Source organism: Leucopleurus acutus, assembly GCF_964270905.1.
Source record: "Leucopleurus acutus genome assembly, chromosome: 5".
Taxonomy (NCBI): domain Eukaryota; kingdom Metazoa; phylum Chordata; class Mammalia; order Artiodactyla; family Delphinidae; genus Leucopleurus; species Leucopleurus acutus.
The window spans coordinates 1,970,855-1,988,544 of NC_139147.1; the positions used below are offsets into that span (position 1 = coordinate 1,970,855).

The 17,690-nt window shown below is 60.4% G+C and overlaps 1 protein-coding gene across 1 annotated transcript; it reads right to left on the bottom strand.

Moving 5' to 3' along the window:
• Positions 1–1,048: 1,048 nt before the first annotated feature.
• PWP2 (PWP2 small subunit processome component) lies at positions 1,049–14,725 on the bottom strand. Its single transcript, XM_082839487.1, has 21 exons — positions 14,652–14,725; positions 13,010–13,122; positions 11,804–11,898; positions 11,434–11,533; positions 10,484–10,627; positions 9,470–9,605; positions 9,088–9,293; positions 8,634–8,777; positions 7,956–8,026; positions 7,489–7,625; positions 6,990–7,138; positions 6,683–6,830; positions 6,284–6,434; positions 5,469–5,649; positions 4,305–4,452; positions 3,613–3,721; positions 3,006–3,071; positions 2,295–2,513; positions 1,992–2,142; positions 1,768–1,842; positions 1,049–1,606 (listed from the first exon to the last, which is right to left on the bottom strand). The coding sequence occupies exons 1-21, from the start codon at positions 14,667–14,669 to the stop codon at positions 1,429–1,431; spliced, it is 2,739 nt and encodes a 912-aa protein (XP_082695613.1). The 5' UTR covers positions 14,670–14,725; the 3' UTR covers positions 1,049–1,428.
• Between the last annotated feature and the right edge of the window lie 2,965 nt (positions 14,726–17,690).

Sequence of the window (17,690 nt, forward strand, 5' to 3'; positions counted from 1 at the left end):
AGGTTATAGTTTTCAGTGGCTCCCACTTGCTAGGGTGTCCTGCCTTGTGGATGAAGGGTGGTCCGAACTCTGTAGGGAGGCATTTAAGTACATCGTTAAGTGAACTGTAGAGGGTGCAAGGGGAGGTCAAATTACACGAGAACTTTGCTTCAGGAGTGGGTATTAGGGTAGCCTCTAGAGGAAGGTCAAGGTTATATTATGTAGTCCTCCTTTAACCATTAGTGGGGGAGCCTGGGAGAGGGCTGGCAGGGCTGAGTGTATCTTTCCCCAGCTGGGGGTTAGGATGACAGACCCAACACTGCCTTTCACCCCCTGCTGCAGTGGCTTTTGAGAGGTGAGTCAGAGTGTTTGGGTCCCAAGCTCGGTGTGTGACAACCCCTGGCAGGAAGATGGGAGGAGGAGAAAAACAGGGTCCATCCCAGTTCCTTTCAGGACCACGGGGACAGTTTACAGATGAGTTATTGGCATCTGAAAATACACGACTATCAATGTATTCATTTTCTACCTTAATACCCAAGAAGAGTAGAGGCTCTGATAGACGTCATTATGTTTACAAAGGAAATGACTCCATCCCAAGATAGCACATGAGTTTCATAAGCAGATAGAAGAGCACACAGCCCCACCAGACTAGCAAGAACCTGCCCGCCATCCATACTAATAATGGTCCAGTGACTCATGGCCGCACCTCTGGTGACCTGCAGGCTGGGCCCTGTGTCCTGACCCTGGAAGCTGTAGCTACCAAGGGACCAGGGGCCTGGCTGTGGCCCAGGCTGCCCTCACAGTGACCCTTCCCGAGGGACCTCGCAGGATGGAGTCTTCCTCTCAGAGCTGGCCAGCAGGTTTGATGGGTCTCCCTGGAAAGCCTGCCCAGGCCCAGCCCCAGCCCCAGGCCCCTCTCCAAGGTCAGAGTCAAGCAGATGTTCCCTGCCAGACCCCGTGCAGGGACGATGGGGCTGGCAGCCTAGGCTGGGCCGTGAGGGCGAACCACCTGCCCTGCTCACCTGTTCCCCGGCACAGAGGTGCCAGCAGGCAGGTGGCCCTGATCCCCCAGCACGACAATCACACCAGGATACATTACAAACATTTCAAATTCAGAGGTCAGACTTAATACCTACGTTGTAGAGATACACGTTATCAAAGCTTTATATTAAAAACATAAAAACTCATACAAAGTTTGAGTCTATACACGTGAGCCCATTCACCTCTCCGCAAGGTGCTTTCGACGGCAGACGCTCCTGGGCCCTGGGTGCCAAGCCCGCGCCTGCCAGGGACCCGTCAGCTCACGCACTGACCCCGTGGCCGCATTTGGTTCCTGCAGAAGAGCGAGTCCTGGCAGCAGTGCCCTTGCGTCCCCGCTGCCCCCCGCGGTGGAGGTCCCACCTTGCCCAACGTCCCAGCCGAAGCCAGCAGGGCTGCAGGCGGCCAGCTCTAGGCCAGCGGCCCGTCTCCATCCCCAGGTCCTCTCCTGAGCAGGTGCAGGCTGTTGTCATCGCCCTCGGGTGCATCTGCTTCCTGCTCGCTGCCCGGCGGTTCAGAGGGCCGCTTCAGGCCCCGCTGCTTAGAGACGGCCAGAGCGTACTGTAGATTGTAGCGGTTCCAGTCACAGCTGCCGAGGGCACATGGGACTCACATTAGTCAGACCGACGCTGGGGCCTTCTGTCCCCAAATCAGACAACACAGAGAGCGGCCCTGGCGTGGAACCAACCGGAACCTGCTGGTGACAGTGGAAGCCCCACCCTGCCCATCAGCCACTCCCGAGACACGTACAGTTTGGAGACGTCGTCCCAGTGGCGCTGGATGCTCTTCTGAAGGAACTGAACTGCCGGCAGCAGTGTCCCCACTCTGCAAAGGACACGTCCCTCAGCGTGGGCGGCCACCACGAGGCCGCCCGGACCTGCTCCACGCTGTACGCTCGTAGAGCCTCCCCGGCCTGTGCACCCACACAGACAGCTGGCCCAGCGACGGGTGGCCGAGGGAGCGGCGGGCCGTACCTGCACTTGAGCTTCTGTCCGTGGGCCATAAGCAGTTTCTGAGTCCATATGAGGTAGAATTCGAGATGGCGAGACTCTTCGAAGGATGAAGCTAAAAATTCCAGCGCCTTCTCCACGTACAAGTCAGGCAGGGAGGAGCTGATGACCTCAACTGGAAGAGAAGGAGGAAGTCCCACTCAGCCCGCAAAGAACCTGTCAGGAGAGACGCGCCCACAGCTCTGCATGTGCAGACACCTGGCCGCCGCGTGTGGCCGCAGGGCCCCCTCGGCCCCGCGGGCCTCCCCAGCCCTGGCCCGGGCTCACTCTCGTCCCAGGGCACCGACTCCAGGGCCTCCTGCAGCAGCTTCCTCTCGTTGAGCCGGAAGGCCATGAGGATGGCCCTGGTGAAGTCCCGCTGGCACAGCGCCGCCCGGATCTGCACGGGCGTGACGCTGGTGTCCAGCTCGAATGGGTCGAAGAGCATCCGGGCGTCCAGGGAGTAGATGAGGAGCCCCTCGGTGGTGGTGGCCGCCCAGCAGCGCCCTGGGAAATCAAGCAGACTTAACAGAGGCTTCCTGAACGTTTATTTCCGCTTTTCCCCATTTTTTGAAGAACAGGTATTGAGTACGTCCCCGGGGTCCTGAGTACAACAAGGGGGAGGAAGCCTGGGGGACGCCGGCCCCTGGGGAAGGAGTGCCCCGTGAGGACCAGCCGCTGCAGCCCCGTCCTGCTCCCCCCGCACCGGACACTCCTGGGTCGGCCCCACAGGCACACGGGCAGGCGCTCAGGGCAAGTGCCCACCGCCCCGCTTGGAAGCTGGGCGTGTCTGAAGCCACAGCTCCCACGGCCGTCCGCCAGCGGGGACAGAGATGGCCACGTCTTACCCCCCGGGGGTCGGCGGTGCCCAGAGCCAGCCAGAGGCTCTGTGCTGCCCTCGCCCCGGGAGGGGGCTGCCAGGCCCACCGCGCACACTGCAGGCCCGGAAGGGACCAAGCCCACCCCTCCCACATCAATGACCTGACACCCGGGGCGCACCGGTGGGAGAGAAGCGGAGCGAAGTCACCCTGATCTCAGGTTTGAAGTGCCGGGAGCTCATGTCACCTGGGAACAGAGGCACCGCCCGTCACAGGGCAGCACATCCCTCACCACTCGCCCCACGAAGGGAGGCCCGCCCTGCAGAGCCAGCAGGGGCAGCAGCCCCGTGTCGGGGCCTCAGGTGCTGCTTCACGGGCGCTACGGGCCTCCCCGGACGAGCCGTCAGGGCGGGCGCTCTCTGGGCTCCGGCCTAGCCAGCAGCCAGCTTGTCCGTTCCGGAGAAAAGCCCTGCCCAGCCCAGGCTGCGAGGCAGGTGGTTCCAGCCCCTCAGGGCCCTCAGGCCGGGGAGGCTGCCAGCCCGACACTGGGCTTGCCCTGAAGTCCACATGGGGACAGGCGCAAGGCACAGGGCTGGGCACCGGCCAGATGCCCAGCCACTCGCAGGGGGGACCCTGCGCCCTGGCCACCAGCACCAGAGTTCCCGGACGTCAATTGCTGCAGCCCCGACGAGAGCAACACCGCCTGCCATCCCCCAGGAAAAGCAGGTGGTGAGCAGGGCGGCCTGCCGTGCCCTTGCCAGGGGGACACAGTAGGACCCTCTGCTCACCCTTCTTTACGCCCGGCAACGGTATCAGGACCCCGCCCTCCTCCATGGCATCTTGGTCGATGAGCGCCAGGTTGCCAAACTCTGTCATTTTCCTTCGGTTCAAAAATTCCTAAAGGGCGAAACCCGGACATCTCACTGCGGGAGGTGCAGGGAGGGTGCGCTCGTCTGCCCCAGCTCCCTCCTGTGCCACCGACACAGGCTGGGGGGCGGCCAGCCCTGCCTGGAACCCCACGGGGCACAGGGAGCCCGAGACAGGACAGGGCGGCGCCTCCCTTGGGCTCCCGCAGCCAGCCCCATGGTGGGCGGATTCTCTAACCCGACAGCTGAATGAAGGGCGCGCATGAACCTGCGAGGGAGCCGCACGTGGGGTGCCGTCTGCTGCCACCTGCCACAGCCCGTCCTGCTGCACGTCCCCTTGGACATGACGAGGACAGCCCACCCCGGAACACCCAGGACGGGGCGGGCTTACAGCCGCACGCAGAAGCCCCTCGCCCGGCAGGGGAGCCAGAGCAGGTGAACCCCGGCAGGCACACCTGTCCAGAGGGCCCCCCCCCCCCCAGGTCCCCGTGGAGCCGGGGCGTGAGCAGGGCCACGGGCGAGGCCGGGCAGCCCCGGGCGTTCGCAGCAGGGACCACACAGGGGTCCCGTGCAGCCCCCGGGCCCTGCTCTGCGGGCTTGCAGCGCTCGCTCACCTCCATGGCGTCCAGAGAGAGGTTGCAGGAGATCTCGAACTTCTTCCTGAGAATCTGCTCCTTGACGTGATAGATGCACACAAACTTGGACATCCCTCCCGCCAGGATGCTCTGGCCGTCCGCAGAGTAGCACAGAGTGGTGAAGGCCCTGCAGAGGGACGCGGCCTCAGCTGCCGCCCAGAGGGCCAAACAGCACCCTCCCCAGCATCCTCCAGGGCTCTGGCCTAAACCCCGCAGGGTCAGAACCATGGCCCAGTCACCAGGCTCCTTCTGGGCAGCACGGCCCTGGAGGAGGGGCAACGCTGCAGCTTCCGAGAGGCAGGGCGGCTCCCAGAAGGGCCGCGGGGAGGGGCCCGCCTGCCCCGCTCACGGCGGCGCTCACAGGGGCGTCTACTCAGGCCCGCAGAACCAGAAACCTGGCGCTCACTGCCCTGCTGGCTCACAGGACCTGAGACGGTGACCTGGGGTCAGGCAGAAGATTCTTAGATACAACACCGAGAGCACAAGTGACAAAGGAAAAAATATGTAAGTGGGCCTTTGTCACAATTAAAAACGTGCTTCAAGCAACACCCTCGAGAAAGTGCAGACGAGCCACGGGAGGAAGAAGATACTTGCGAAGTGCGCATCTGATAGGGGTCTCGAGTCTCAGGTACACGAAGAGCTCTTACAACTTGGCGATAGACGGCCCACGAGGACAGGCAGAGGCTCTGGAGAAAAGGTGCTCAGAGCCCACACACAGATGGCCCCTCGGCACGTGGACAGGCGCCAACACCACTGCCCAGGGAGACGCAAACCAGACGAGGAGGCGCCCGCCCACACCCGCCAGAACAGCGCGGATGCTTCAGAACAGGCAGGAGGAGCATTGCCAATGATGCGGGCCCAGCGGAAGCCCCTGCCCCGAGGGGATGCAAACTGGGCAAGCTCCTTGCAAACAGTCGGGGTGGGGGCGTCCTCAAAAAGTGAAACAGAGTCACTAGGGGGCCTGGCAATGACACTGGCAGGGATGCACCTGAGACAACTGAAAACGGGCCACGGGTTCTGGTCCTCGGGGTGGGAGGATGCAGAAGCCTGTTCATCCACACGGACCCCGCCAACACCCTGCTCCCTCTGGGGGGCCCCGCTGAGGAGCCCTGGGCTCCAGGACAGCCCCCCCCAAGCACTCACTTCCCCTTGGCTGCGTGCTTGGCAGTGATCTTGTCCAGCTCCTTCCTGCCCGTCTTGAGGTCGTGCCTGCCCTCGATGGAGCCCGTCTGCACCGCGTTTTCGGGATCCCAAAAGGTGATCTGCGAGTTCAGCGTGGCCACAGCCAGCTCGGCACCGTCAGGGCGAAAGGTCACGGCCAGAGCTGAGAAGAGGCGCGGAATTAGGGCCGAGGAAGACCCTGGGCTCTGGCCGATGGGCCACACTGAGCTGCCCTCGTCCCGGCACCCCGAGGGCCTGGGGGCCACAGGACGCGCACAAGGCATAACCGAGCAGGGGCGGCCCAGTGGAGGGCTCTGGGCGGGAGGCGTCACGTGGAGGTCACGGGCGGGCCAGAGATGGACTAGCTGGAGGCGGGGGTGGTACAGAGGCCCCCGGAAGACGCAGGGGGCCAGTGGCTAAAAGCCTGAATCAGAGCCAGGTCGGGTGGCAGGAAGCAGAGACCACCACAGAGACCACAAGCCACGGGGCCAACGACCGGGTTCCGTGAGGGCCAGACACGGAGCGCAGCCTTCGCTGTGACCCATCAGCTCTGCAGCCCGGCCGGCTGCGCACCAGGACGCTTTGCCCCCAAGCGCAGGCGGTGGGACTCCAGGACAGGGCCTCAGGCCCAGGAAGCTGCTACAGCAGGGCCCCCGGCTTGCTCCCCTGGGGGAGCCCGATGCCAAGTGACAAAACCAGGCCGCCAACCCCAACAGCCCACGGCGCTCGGAGCCCTGGGTCTATCCAACCACGCGCCCGAGACCGGGCCTTCCCCCCGGTGCCTGGCAGCCGCTTACCATCGGACGTGAGGGCCAGCGTCTCTGTGGTCCTCCAGCTGTCCGCCATGTCCCACAGACGCACCGTCCTGTCCCAGGAGGCGCTGGCCAAGACTGACTTCATTGGGTTAAAACACAGACCACTGATGGGCCCCTCGTGGCCGGACAAAACCTACGGCCATTCAGAAAAGAGCTCTGAGGACGAGAGACGCCCAGCAGGCCGCCCCGGGGTGCAGAGGCCGTGGCCACTGGGCTGCGGTGTGGGCCAGGAAGGGGAGCCCGCCCAGGAAAACGCGTGTAAACGGTGCTGCCCGTGCCCGGGATGTGACTCTGTCCCCCACTCCTCTCAGGTCAGCCAGGCCCCCTCCCCACACCCCAGCCCCCGGCCAAGAGCACAGCTCCTGGACTCACGGCCCTTACGTCGAGGAGCCTGCCCGTCTGCATGGACCAGATGAGGATCTCAAAAGAGTCCTGGGCCCCAGCAGAGACGATGTCCCCGCTTGAGTTCACGGCCACACAGGAGAACTGGGTGGGGCGCGGGGACGTGAAGGTGCGGAAGTTGCGGTACCTGCGGGAGGAGAGTCCGGTCGGGACGGTCCCGGGGGCCCACGAGCTCTCGTGGGCCTCACCCTGTGTCTGACCGACGAGCCCAGAACCCTCAGCCTCGCTCTCACAGCCCAGCACATGGGGAGAGGCTGCGGGGCAGGCCTCCCCGCAGGAAGGTCACCTGTGAAGGTCAAAGGCGCGCACGGTCCCGTCCATGGAAGAGGTCACAATGACGTAGCCAGTGGAGGTGAAGGTCACGCCGGTGACCCCACTCGAGTGCTCCGTGAAAGTGATGAAGCAGAAGCCGCTGAGGGTGTTCCACACCTTGACCTGTGGCGGGTAGCGCCATGGCTCAGGACACCCCACGGGGGTGCCCCTGCGAGCGAGGACTGGGGCGCTGCGGGGGGCAGCCTCCCGCATCTGAGAGCGGCCGCTGGCACCACGGACCCCTTAGACGTGCCCAGAAAACAGAGCCAAAAAGGGACACCCAAAGCCTCTCCACTCAGACCGGGCAAGTCTGCAAACGGCTTCTCAGGAAGCCAGATGAGGCGGGGTGGGCTCTGGAGCTCCAGGCTGAACCCCACGTCAGGGCCTGGCCACGGGCTGCACCCCGCCTCAGCCAGCCCAGCAGAACGGGGACAGGACCCCTCGGGCTCGCCCTCGCCACCCCCGCGGCCCACCTTGCTGTCGTCCCCGCCGGTCACAATGTACTGCCCGTCGGGGGAGTAGGCCAGGGACACCATGCTGTTGAAGTGGCCCTGCTGCTTGAGCACGTAGGACTCGCTCTGCCACTCCCACACCAGCAGCTGGCCCAGGCCTGCGGGGCACACGGGGACCGCTCGTGACACCGCTCGCCCGTCTCGGCCTGAGGCAGGTGCCGTCAGCCTCCGCGTGAACGAGGGGCCCCAGCACGGAGACGCCAGAGGGCCAAGGCGACAGGCCAGGTGCTGCCGAGGGAGGCCAGACTCCAGGCGGCAACGGGACTCGGGGCTCAGAGGAGCCCTTGTGCAGAAGCTTCAGCGGCTGCTCCTCCGTAGGGAGCCACCTGGCTGCTGGCCTGGCGCGGCGCCTTGTGGGGAGGCGGGATGGCCGGCAGGCTTCCCGGAGGAAGAGTCCCGCTCCTATCCTCACAAACCCTGGTACCAACCTGAGCACCCGAAGGCAATCCAGTCCCCAGAGCCGTTGATGGCGATGGACGAGACCCTCTGATCCGAGACGCTGCGGAGAAACGCGGGGCTCGGTCAGCACAGCAAGGGTCCCCATCCCTTCCCCGGGGTGGCCGTGCGAGTGAGGACAGGGCCAGGCCTCCCCGCTAGCAGCACCCACTTCCTCCCCACCCGTTTACTAGACACAGACGATTCACTTCACTGAGCGCATCAGAAAACCCAGAGTTTTCCCGCCCCACGTTCAAAAGCTCGAAGCTGCGTGACTTTGGGAAACCAGTGCTTTTAGTTTTCTCAACGTTCCAAAGATGCAGGAGAAGAAAAATGAGAACAGGAAATAAACACAATGTGATCTACACGTGGAACCAAAGCTCCCTCTGACTGGGGGGTGGATGGGGCCGAGGGGACTGCACGTCTGAGATGGGGGCAGGGCAGCAGCGCCCCCAATCTCTCTAATCCAGGAGAGAGGAAGGCACAAGTGTCCTGGGAAGCCACCCGTGCGGCTGGCAGCCACTCCACGGCCCTTGGTCCAGACGGGCACAGCACGGCTTCCACCTTCCCCCACTGCCCGCTGGTGGACTGAGAGTGTGCGCGCACACACACACAGACACACACGCACACACGCGCGCACACACATGACCACACAGAGCAGAATCACAGACCTCAGGGAGTGGATGAGGTTGAACTCGGGGAGCTCGTGAAGGTGGAAGATTCCGGAAGCAAAACCAGTGACCAAGAGGTGGACCTTCTTGTGATATGCTGCAGCTGTCAGATGGTTGAAATCTCCTTCTTTATTGAAGAAGTACCTAGCAGGCAGGGACACGAGAACTGTGGGAAGAGGACCAGAGAGCCCGGCTGGTCTCACAGCCCCACCCCGACCCCCAGGGCGTGCAGAGGGCAGCCTGACGGCAATGCCCTCGTCCTGAGGATGACCTACTACGTCCTCACACTCGCAGCTCTGCGCTCCCAGCTCCTGACCCTTGCTCTGCCTGGGACCGCACTTCCCCAGGTACCCCCGACTCCTCACCCGCCCACCTCCGCCTGGGGCCCCGGGGCAGGAATCACAACGCGGCCCCAGAGGGCGCAAGGCCCACCCCGTGCAGGCGGGAGACCTACTTGGCCGCCCGCGAGTACTTCACTTTCCCCTGCTGCTCCTCGGCAGTCGGCGCGGCCTTCCCGTGGACGGTGGTCTCCCTCTCCGCCCCGTCCTCCCTCTGCAGCAGGTCCGCCTTCCAGCCCGCGGGGGCTTTCAGCCTCAGGCCCTCAGGGGGGGTGTCACACTGCCACACGCACAGGGCGCCGTCCTGGCTGAGTGTGTACAGCTGCGGAGGGAGACGCGAGACCCTGGGTCACCCTGACCCCCAGCCCACGGCGGCCCAGGCCGCACAGACACCTCCCAAGCTTGCCCCGGCTACCGCGGCCCCAGCCTCCCCAGGGAACTGGGAGCAGCCTCAGGGGAGGGCCCAGCGCCCACTCGAGGCTGTGACCGGGGACGTACGTCCAGGCTGCTGGACTCGAAGAAGCAGCCCACGATGGCGTCCTTGTGTCCCCCCAGCGCGTAGTAGATGAGGTTGTCCCACCGCTCGGCCCCAAACACCCACGTGGACATGTCTTTGCTCCCGACCGCAAAGCACCTGGGGGACAGGGGAGTCGCAGCTCAGCCTCGGGCTTGCAGGTGTCAGCCTCCCCGTGGGGTCCCTGGGCACAGGGGAGACGCCCAAGGCTCCAGGCGGGGACAGCTCTGGTCTGCTGCACCCACCTGTGCTTCTCCCGGGACCAGGAGCCTCACTGCACGTGTGTCACTGTCCCTCCAAACAAAGCAGTCTCCCGGCGGGGGGCAGCCCAGGGGAGCCTGAGAACCGACCACTGAGCCCGTGGGGAGCTGCCTGGGGACCCTGTTCCTCATGCCTCCCTGACCCGCCCTTGATCCCAGGACCCGCGGAAGGGCAGGAAGGCTTGGCTATGGGGCGCCCAGTCCTCCCCGCAGACCCACCCCCGAGGAGCCCACCCGCGTCTCCTGCAGATGCCCTGCGCGCCTGGGGGCTGCGTGCCCTGCACCATGGCCAACCACGTGAGAATAGCCCTCCTGGTGTATGAAGTGGCAGCCGCCACCAGCCTCCCCTCCCACTCCCGGCGCCCAGAACCCAGGGCAGCGGAGACACAGCCAGCCCCTCTCAGGGACAGCTGGGCCAGTCTGGCCCGGCAGCCAGGCTGGGCGATGCCCGCCAGCTCTCCTCCTGCCCACAGCTGCCCCGAAAGCTGGGCCACCGCATGCTGGCTTATCGCGGTCCTCATCCAGGGCCACGCTCTGCTCTGGTTTCCGGTGACAAGGGCCAGACAGACCTCAGACCCAGGAGTCAGGCCTGTGCCCCGTGCCACACGAGGCTCGTGAGAGACCATTTGAAAACAAGACGGGGATGCGACAAGTCACCCCGAGTTCCCCAACAAGGTGCTGTTTACATGTTCCCCTCGGGCCCCTCCTATGCCCAGCCCCACCCCGACCAGGCCTCACCGGGAGTCGTCTGTCCAGTCAATGCACGTGGTCTCGTCGTACGGCCCGAAGTAGGTTTTGTCCAGAACAAACGCGTTGAATTCCCGCTTCCTCCCAGGGGCGTGGTACATCTGAGCAAGGTTGCCTTTGGTGACGACAAATTTCCTGCCGCAGAAGCGGGTGGCGTCAACATCCGACGCCAGTGAGGGCCCCAAGCCCAGCCCAGAGCTCCGGACAGGGCCGCTCTCCTGCTCCGAGGCCAGCCCTGCAGGCGGCAAGCCCTAACCCTGCCTCTCGCGGGCCCCGAGTCCCCGCTTCTCCGGGCGGACAGAGTCAAGGAAGCAGTGGACAGACCCCGGGCCCTGCCACACCTCTGCCCCGGAGCAGAGGCCCCTCAGGTTCTCCCGCCGGCCCAGGGGGTGGTCACCAAGGCCAGACCAAGCTCAGACAGCCCCGGGTGGAACCGAACGCAAGACACAGACAGGCCCTGTGACAGGACCCGGGCGCGGCCCCTGCCCAGGACACCTTCTCCGGGGTCGCTGAGGGTGTACATGGGGTAGCCGCCCCTTCCACGGCACAGCCGGCCAGCCTGGGCCTCAGCAGCCAGGAACAGTCCCCCTCCCCACAGCCCTGGAGCCCAGGGCAGGCCCGGGACTCCCCACGTGCTCCTCCCAGCGGGGTCAAGGCCGCAGGTTAGTGCCGCTCAGCGCCAGGGCTCCTCCATGACCCGGTGTATGGGGGCACAGCTTCCCTGGAGACGGTTCTGGACGAGAACCTACAGAACCTGCCACTCGAGGTGTGAGCACCAGCCCGGGGGAGGAGAGGAGGGGCCTGTGCAGCCCGGATCCAGAGGGGGACCCAGAGGGGCACGGGCTCGGGGACTGTCTGTGGCCGCCGCAGTGATGTCCAAGCCCACCAGGCGCGAGGGAGCCCGCAGCTCGACAGCTCCCGCCCCGCCCGCAGGTGCGTACCTGCCATCGGGGGAGAAGGAGACGCTGTGCACAGCGCCCTTGAAGTGGAAGTGGTGCAGCACAGCCCTGCAGACCAGGCTGGCGAGCAGCGCGTTGCCCCCTGCGGGAAGGGAGAGCAGAGGGAGGCCCCGCACGTCACACGCAGGCATCAGGTCTTGGGGCCCAGCCCCGCGGTGCCGGCGGCACACGGCCAGGGAGGACACCCCGCATGCCCGCCCGAGGCCCACCGGGGCCCCACACACGGAAGCAGCCGAGGGGACCATGCGGGCCTGGACCCCCAGGGCTCTTAGTGTCGGCCTCGGGTCAGCTGGACACCCGGCCCGCAACCACCACCCCATGCCGTCGCCACCTGTTGGCCGAGGGCGGTTACCTTCATCGACAATGATGGCAAGGCGCCCGTCCGGGGAGAGCCCCACACACTTGATGTTGTACCGAGTGGCCAGGGGCAGAGTGTCGGACTTGTTGCTGGGAAACAAGAAACCAGAGAAAAAACCAAAGCTGAGCTGCTGCTCTTGTGCCGTCAGGCGGGGGTGGGGGGCCGGGCCAGCCCGGACCAGCAGCGCCCCCCTGCACCCGTCCCCCCGCCCCTCCAGGCCTGCCAGAGCCCCGGACTCCTCAACCGCGCCCCCCCTCGAGAGGGAGGAGAAGTAAGACAACGTCCTGGAGAAAATTTCTCTAAGCATGTAAAAACCTTAAAAGTGGGTTTCGGACGTGTCAATTTTGCTTCCAGGACCTCATCCTGAGAGGACCCTGGGAACGTAGAGTCAGGAAACCAGAAACAAGCCAGCTGTCCAACGGGAGGGTAAGCTCAGGGACAGCATGCCCTGCGGGTAAAGCTTTTTGCAGAAATGCAAAAACACAGGAAAACGGGGAGCTAAGTAAAACTAAACAACCGCCGGATTACATTCTAATTTTGTCCTTTATCATATAGTGCCCCCACGTGGTCATTCCTCTAGCTAGCACCGTCACTACCCACACCGGTGACGACCCCGCCAGCAGCTGGCCCTGCACTTCAGGAAACAGCTCGAAAGCAAGGACTACGGCCCCATCTTACAGACTTGGAAACGGAGGCCTGCAGAGACCCAGGCAGCCTCTGCGACAGGAGGGTCTCGCCCAGGCCACACATGTCTGCAAAGGGGTGACAGCCTCCCCCCGAGAAGACAGAAATGGAGCCACGTACTTGCTCAGCAGGGGACAGAGTGAACCTGAGCACACAGAGCCGGTCCCGGCAAGCACGCGGCCGGCCCGTAGTCCAGGGCGGCTCCCACGCCCCAGGCACCCCCTCCCAAACGTTCCAGCCAAGCGACACGCAGCTACTACCCCGAAGGGAACAGCAACAACCTCATTACATGGGGTTCAGCTGACAGACGAGAAGGAAGAAACCAGGATCCCTACTGCCAGCCCCACTGCTGACCCGTGGGCACTATGCAAATCCCGCAGCCCCCTATCGGGGCTCTGTCTCCATCGCCTGCTTAATAGCAACAGGTGCGCTATTAAAAAGAGAGGTGAGGAAAACGCTGTGTTAACCTGCCAACTACAAGGATCACAGCTGTTAATGTCATTTCAGGGAACTTACTTTTTTAGATCAAACACAGTGACTCTGTTTCCCACGGGACTGATAACTGAATTTCCATCACACGTAAAATTTAAGTTTCCACATCGATAGACTGTCCCCAGCAAATTTGAAAACTGAAAAGAAAACAAAGCTGTCTTAACACAAAGGAAATACAACTCCGGGAAAGGGCTAAGCGAGGCCTCCAGCCAAAGAGATGGCGCACAGACCCCCGCAGGCTCCCTGATCATTCCTGGGGTCCCGCTAGCCACCTCCCACCCCCTGGGACACTTCCTGGGCACCTGCAAGGCCAGGCCCTGAGCAAGAGAGAGGAGGAAGTGAGCCCAGTCCCCAGGGGCCCTGAGTTCCCGCTGGGGTGGGTAAGGGGCATGGTGAGCACGGGGAAGCGTCCAGACAGGGTGTCTGCCGGGTGGAGGACAGGACAAGACCCATGTTGCAGGAAGAGAACAGCTGTGACAACGGAACAGCGTCCCAAGTGCATCCTGGGTTCAAGGCTTCCTGAACAGGGTAACCTGCTGCAGCCCATCCATTCATTCATTCATTCAACCATCAGCCGCCCTCAGGTTCCACGTCGGGCAGGCGGGCGATGGAGACAGAGCTGTGATTGCAAGGGTGCCGTGCTGCCCAGACAGCCAACCCCGCATTCCAGGCAGGAGAGGGAGAGGAACTTCAGAGGGTGGTCAGGGAAGGACCCTCAGAGGGGCCATCTGAGCTGGAACCCAGATGACAAGGAGCATCTGCAGCTGCAGGCAGGCAGGGCCCTGGGAACCCCAAGGAGGCCACAAGGAGAGCCCGGTCAGCCAATGTTTTAAGCAGAGGTGAACCATGATCGATCCCCTTTTTCGAAGGTCACGCGACCCTGGGAGCCACAGGAGATGCAGGGAGTCGGTGAGCCTTTGGTGCCATTCCACACAGAAGGCAATGGTGTCGGAACTGGGGAGATGACCCAAGGAATGGAGAGCGTGGATGAAATTGGGCCCGAGAGGAGCCGGCCAGCAGGAGGTTTGGGTCACAGTGGGGAAGCAGTCCGAGCGGGAAGACCCGGTTGGGTGGGGGCAGCGTGGGTGTGGGGTGGAGCTGCTGGAGGCCCGCGCTGTGGCCAGGGCCAGACCAAGTCTGTAAGGACCTGGGACCCGACGGAGGGGGAAAGGCCGGAGGCGGCGGCCCTGCGGAGGAACAGCCTTCAGGGGAGTGGCAGCAGCGGGCGGGGCCGCGCAAACGCCCAGAGCTCCAAACCCGCGGGTGGCCCGCTGTGCCAAGGGTCCCGAGACGTGGGGAAGATGCAGAAGCGCTCCAGGGGGCTCGGCGCCTGTCTCCCCTCCCTCTGTCCCCGCGTCCTCCCCACGTCGCGCGCTGCGGGCTCCGAGAACCAGGACTTCCGTCCGGGCTGGTTTCCGCTGCCCTCCCGGAGCTCAGCCGGACCCTCCCGCAGCGTTCCTGCTCCTCCCGCCCACGCCCGCCGCTCGGTCCCAGTCCAGGGCGCTGCGGCCCCTCGCCCGGCCTGTCTCAGGCTGCACGGTGAGGGACCAACCGGTGCTGCCGGACCCAGCCCGCCCAGGCCCGGCTCCCTGGCCCCGAAGGAGTAGTCTCGAGCAGCGACCCCGCCGGGACTAAGGACCCCGCACCACCCCCGGCCCGCACTCACCCGGTACGCGAACTTCATTGCGGCCGCCACACGTGTGTGGCTTGCAGCCTCTGCGCCCCGCCTCCCGGCCCGCAGTAAGCACTTCCGGGGCAGGAGAGCGGTCCCGCACCAACGCACCACAGCGCCCCAACGGGGCCCGGAAGAGCTGCGCCGCCGGAGGCTGGGCCCCAGCCCGCCGGCCCCGCCCCGGAGGCGTGGGTTCCTGCCCGCCCGCCCCGCCCACCGCAGTCCAGGCTTGGATCTTCACGGGCTTGGGCCGGGCCGTGACGAGCCATTCAGGCACCAAGGAGGGTGAGAAGGTCCAACCCCACGCTTATCCGTTTGCCTCGATTGTGAAGTGGGGACCAAAACAACGAGGCTGAATAAACTGAAAACCTTTTCCGAAGAAAAGAAATTGTATTAGCGATGCTACCAAACACGACAGAGGTCCACAAAAAACTCGAGAACTCTGAACACTGAAATGTCTTACTTCTAGTGAGCTACTGGGTAATAAGTTGTGAAAAAAATCCCTAATGCTCCCCCAAAAGTCAATAATCTATGCTTAAGAGTCAAGAACAAGGACTATGGAAAGAAAACAAGAAAGTTCTTTAACTTCAGACACTCAATTTTCACACTCCACAGCAAAAGAATCAAGTTCACAGCAGCAAGTTTCTTCTTAAAATGTGTATTTTCAGAATTATAATGCTTACATTTTAAACAGTCTTAATACAATGGCTTTAGCCTAACAATATATTACAGAATAATGTGAAAAATGACTTTCATAGTAAACCATGAAAATGGAGTTAATACCTGCAGTATCAAAGTCACCAACTTGTCACCTTTTCCAGCCACAGAATCCCAGCAAACCATCAACAATGCTTTTGGGTCTTACAGCCGGACGCACAGGATGAATACATTTAGAGAAAGGGGCATTTTCATGAAAAATCAAATTTTAAAATCACACAGGAGATTTCTTTTAAAGATCACAGTTGACAATAAAACACTTTGATCAGCCTAGTTTGTTCTTTTATAAAAAGTTGTATAAGTTTTCATTTTATGTACACACCTGGAGTGTTTCATTTCATTTTATAACTCAACTTTATTTTAAACACTAAAGAAAAATTGACTAGAAGCCTGTGTGTCTTTTCTCCACTAACCCTTTATGGGATACCCAGCCCCATCAGCTAAGACGAATATGGGAACCCGACCCACTACAGGCTGGGCTGACAATGGAACTGTAGGTAGAAGTCATTTTCAGGTTAAATACAATTTCCACATTACAATCAGAAGAGTTATAATTTTTCCAATCATAGGAGACCCTATGAAATTCACCAAAATCATAACCTATTTTCTTTTTCATTTGCTACTATTTACATCTTCCACAGATATTTGTAAAATGGCTGTATATTCTGCTTCTTAGATGCACATTCAGTACCTGGCTTCACAATTGTTTAACAGCTGCTACACCTTTACCAACGAAACCAGCTTAGCTTGTCTCAAACACATAAGCCTTATTTTAAGCAAAACAAAAATCCAATTACCGCCTTTTAGTTAAAAAAAAAAAAAGACGAAGTTTTAGGTGACATTCTTCATTTCTGTTAAAAACAACAACAGAGGCGCTCACGTAACTTAGATTGCAAAAGATCTTTTGGGCAATTAGGGGGTAAAAAACAAACCTGCGATAAATTTGACTTCATTCAATTTCCAGACATAAGAAACTACCATAAACGTTTTGGATTTCCCCTCCATTTTTTTCTCCTCTAAATATGTAAGTAGTTAGAGAATTTCATCCTGGGATCAGAACCCAGCACAAAAGTCAACCAGAAATCAGGGAAGCACTGACTCACATTCCCCCTCCAGAAGGTGAGAGGGAACGCTACATCACACACGGAGCAAGGGCGCCTTCCCTGGGCTCCGAGGCTCACCACGTGGGTGAGAGGCTTTTCTGACAGAATCAAATATCGAAGATCTCTTCATTCACAAGCCTTGGTGGATCTGTAGGGCAATCATCAATTTTTACAATAAAACAAACTTACGTAAGAAACCCTAAACTATCATTAGATTCTGAACTTCTAATTTGCCTAGTTTATTAGTTTTAAACTGTACATAAGGAAGGTAAATTTCTGAAAAGTTTAATTAAACATACAAGCATTTATCTTCTTTGTACACTTCTCCAATTTCTACAAATGAAAACCATCGGGGGGGGGCGGGGATCACCACCTTCATCTGTTAAGCGAGCTAAGGACCGCGCATAGAAAGCAGCTGCTCTGCTCTACGTTCACTTTGCCCTGCGCCTTCCTGCCCCACACCTCCAGCAAGTGGCATATATGCCAGGACAGTGGCAGCTGCTGCAGAAGGCTCCTCTTCCCTACCGCTCACACGTCTGAGGTTACTCATGAGGACCCACCCTCTGCTGGACCGGCTACATTCGCATTAATCTGGTCAAGTTCAATTCCAACCACACTTTCCCAGTGAATTAAGAGTTCTCTATTTCTTATGTACAAAAATACATCGCTTTGGAGAGCTGGAAAAGGTTTAATACATACAACACTTATTTACAAGCTGTGACTTTCACACCAATAAAAACAAACACATGTTTATTTTGTCCTTGATTTTTGGTGCAACTTAAACATTACATCAGTTAGTTTGTACTTTTAAAAATAATAAATCGACCATATGTACAATTAAATGTACAACCTAGAGCAAAGTAATTCTTTTGCATGGTATGACTGCAATGTAGTGGACAGCAGAGAATAACAGTCCAAGACTTTCGTCCTTCCTACAACCAGCCTAGAAATACACTGAGAAGACCCCTCTAATCGTCATTTAAATGGAACCTCTTAATTTCTGAGACTTAAGGTGCAAAAGAAAAATATTCATCATACAGTTACATGTAAAGACTAAGTTTAAAGGCGAGAGAAAAACAACGTAGTAACCCCCACAGACACTACGACAATTAAAATAAATATATACTTAATTCCATGTGCATATAATACCTAACCCACATCGGGGGAGAAGGGAGAAAGGGTTCCAGAAACATTTACTTCCAAATTATTTCAA

Excerpts from the sequence above, each read along its gene's own strand:
- PWP2 (XM_082839487.1), bottom strand. Across the intron at positions 7,139-7,488 it reads CCGGCGGGGACGACAGCAAG|GTCAAGGTGTGGAACACCCT; the intron begins GTGGGCCGCGGG and ends TACCCGCCACAG. Across the intron at positions 4,453-5,468 it reads AAGCACGCAGCCAAGGGGAA|GGCCTTCACCACTCTGTGCT; the intron begins GTGAGTGCTTGG and ends GTCCCTCTGCAG.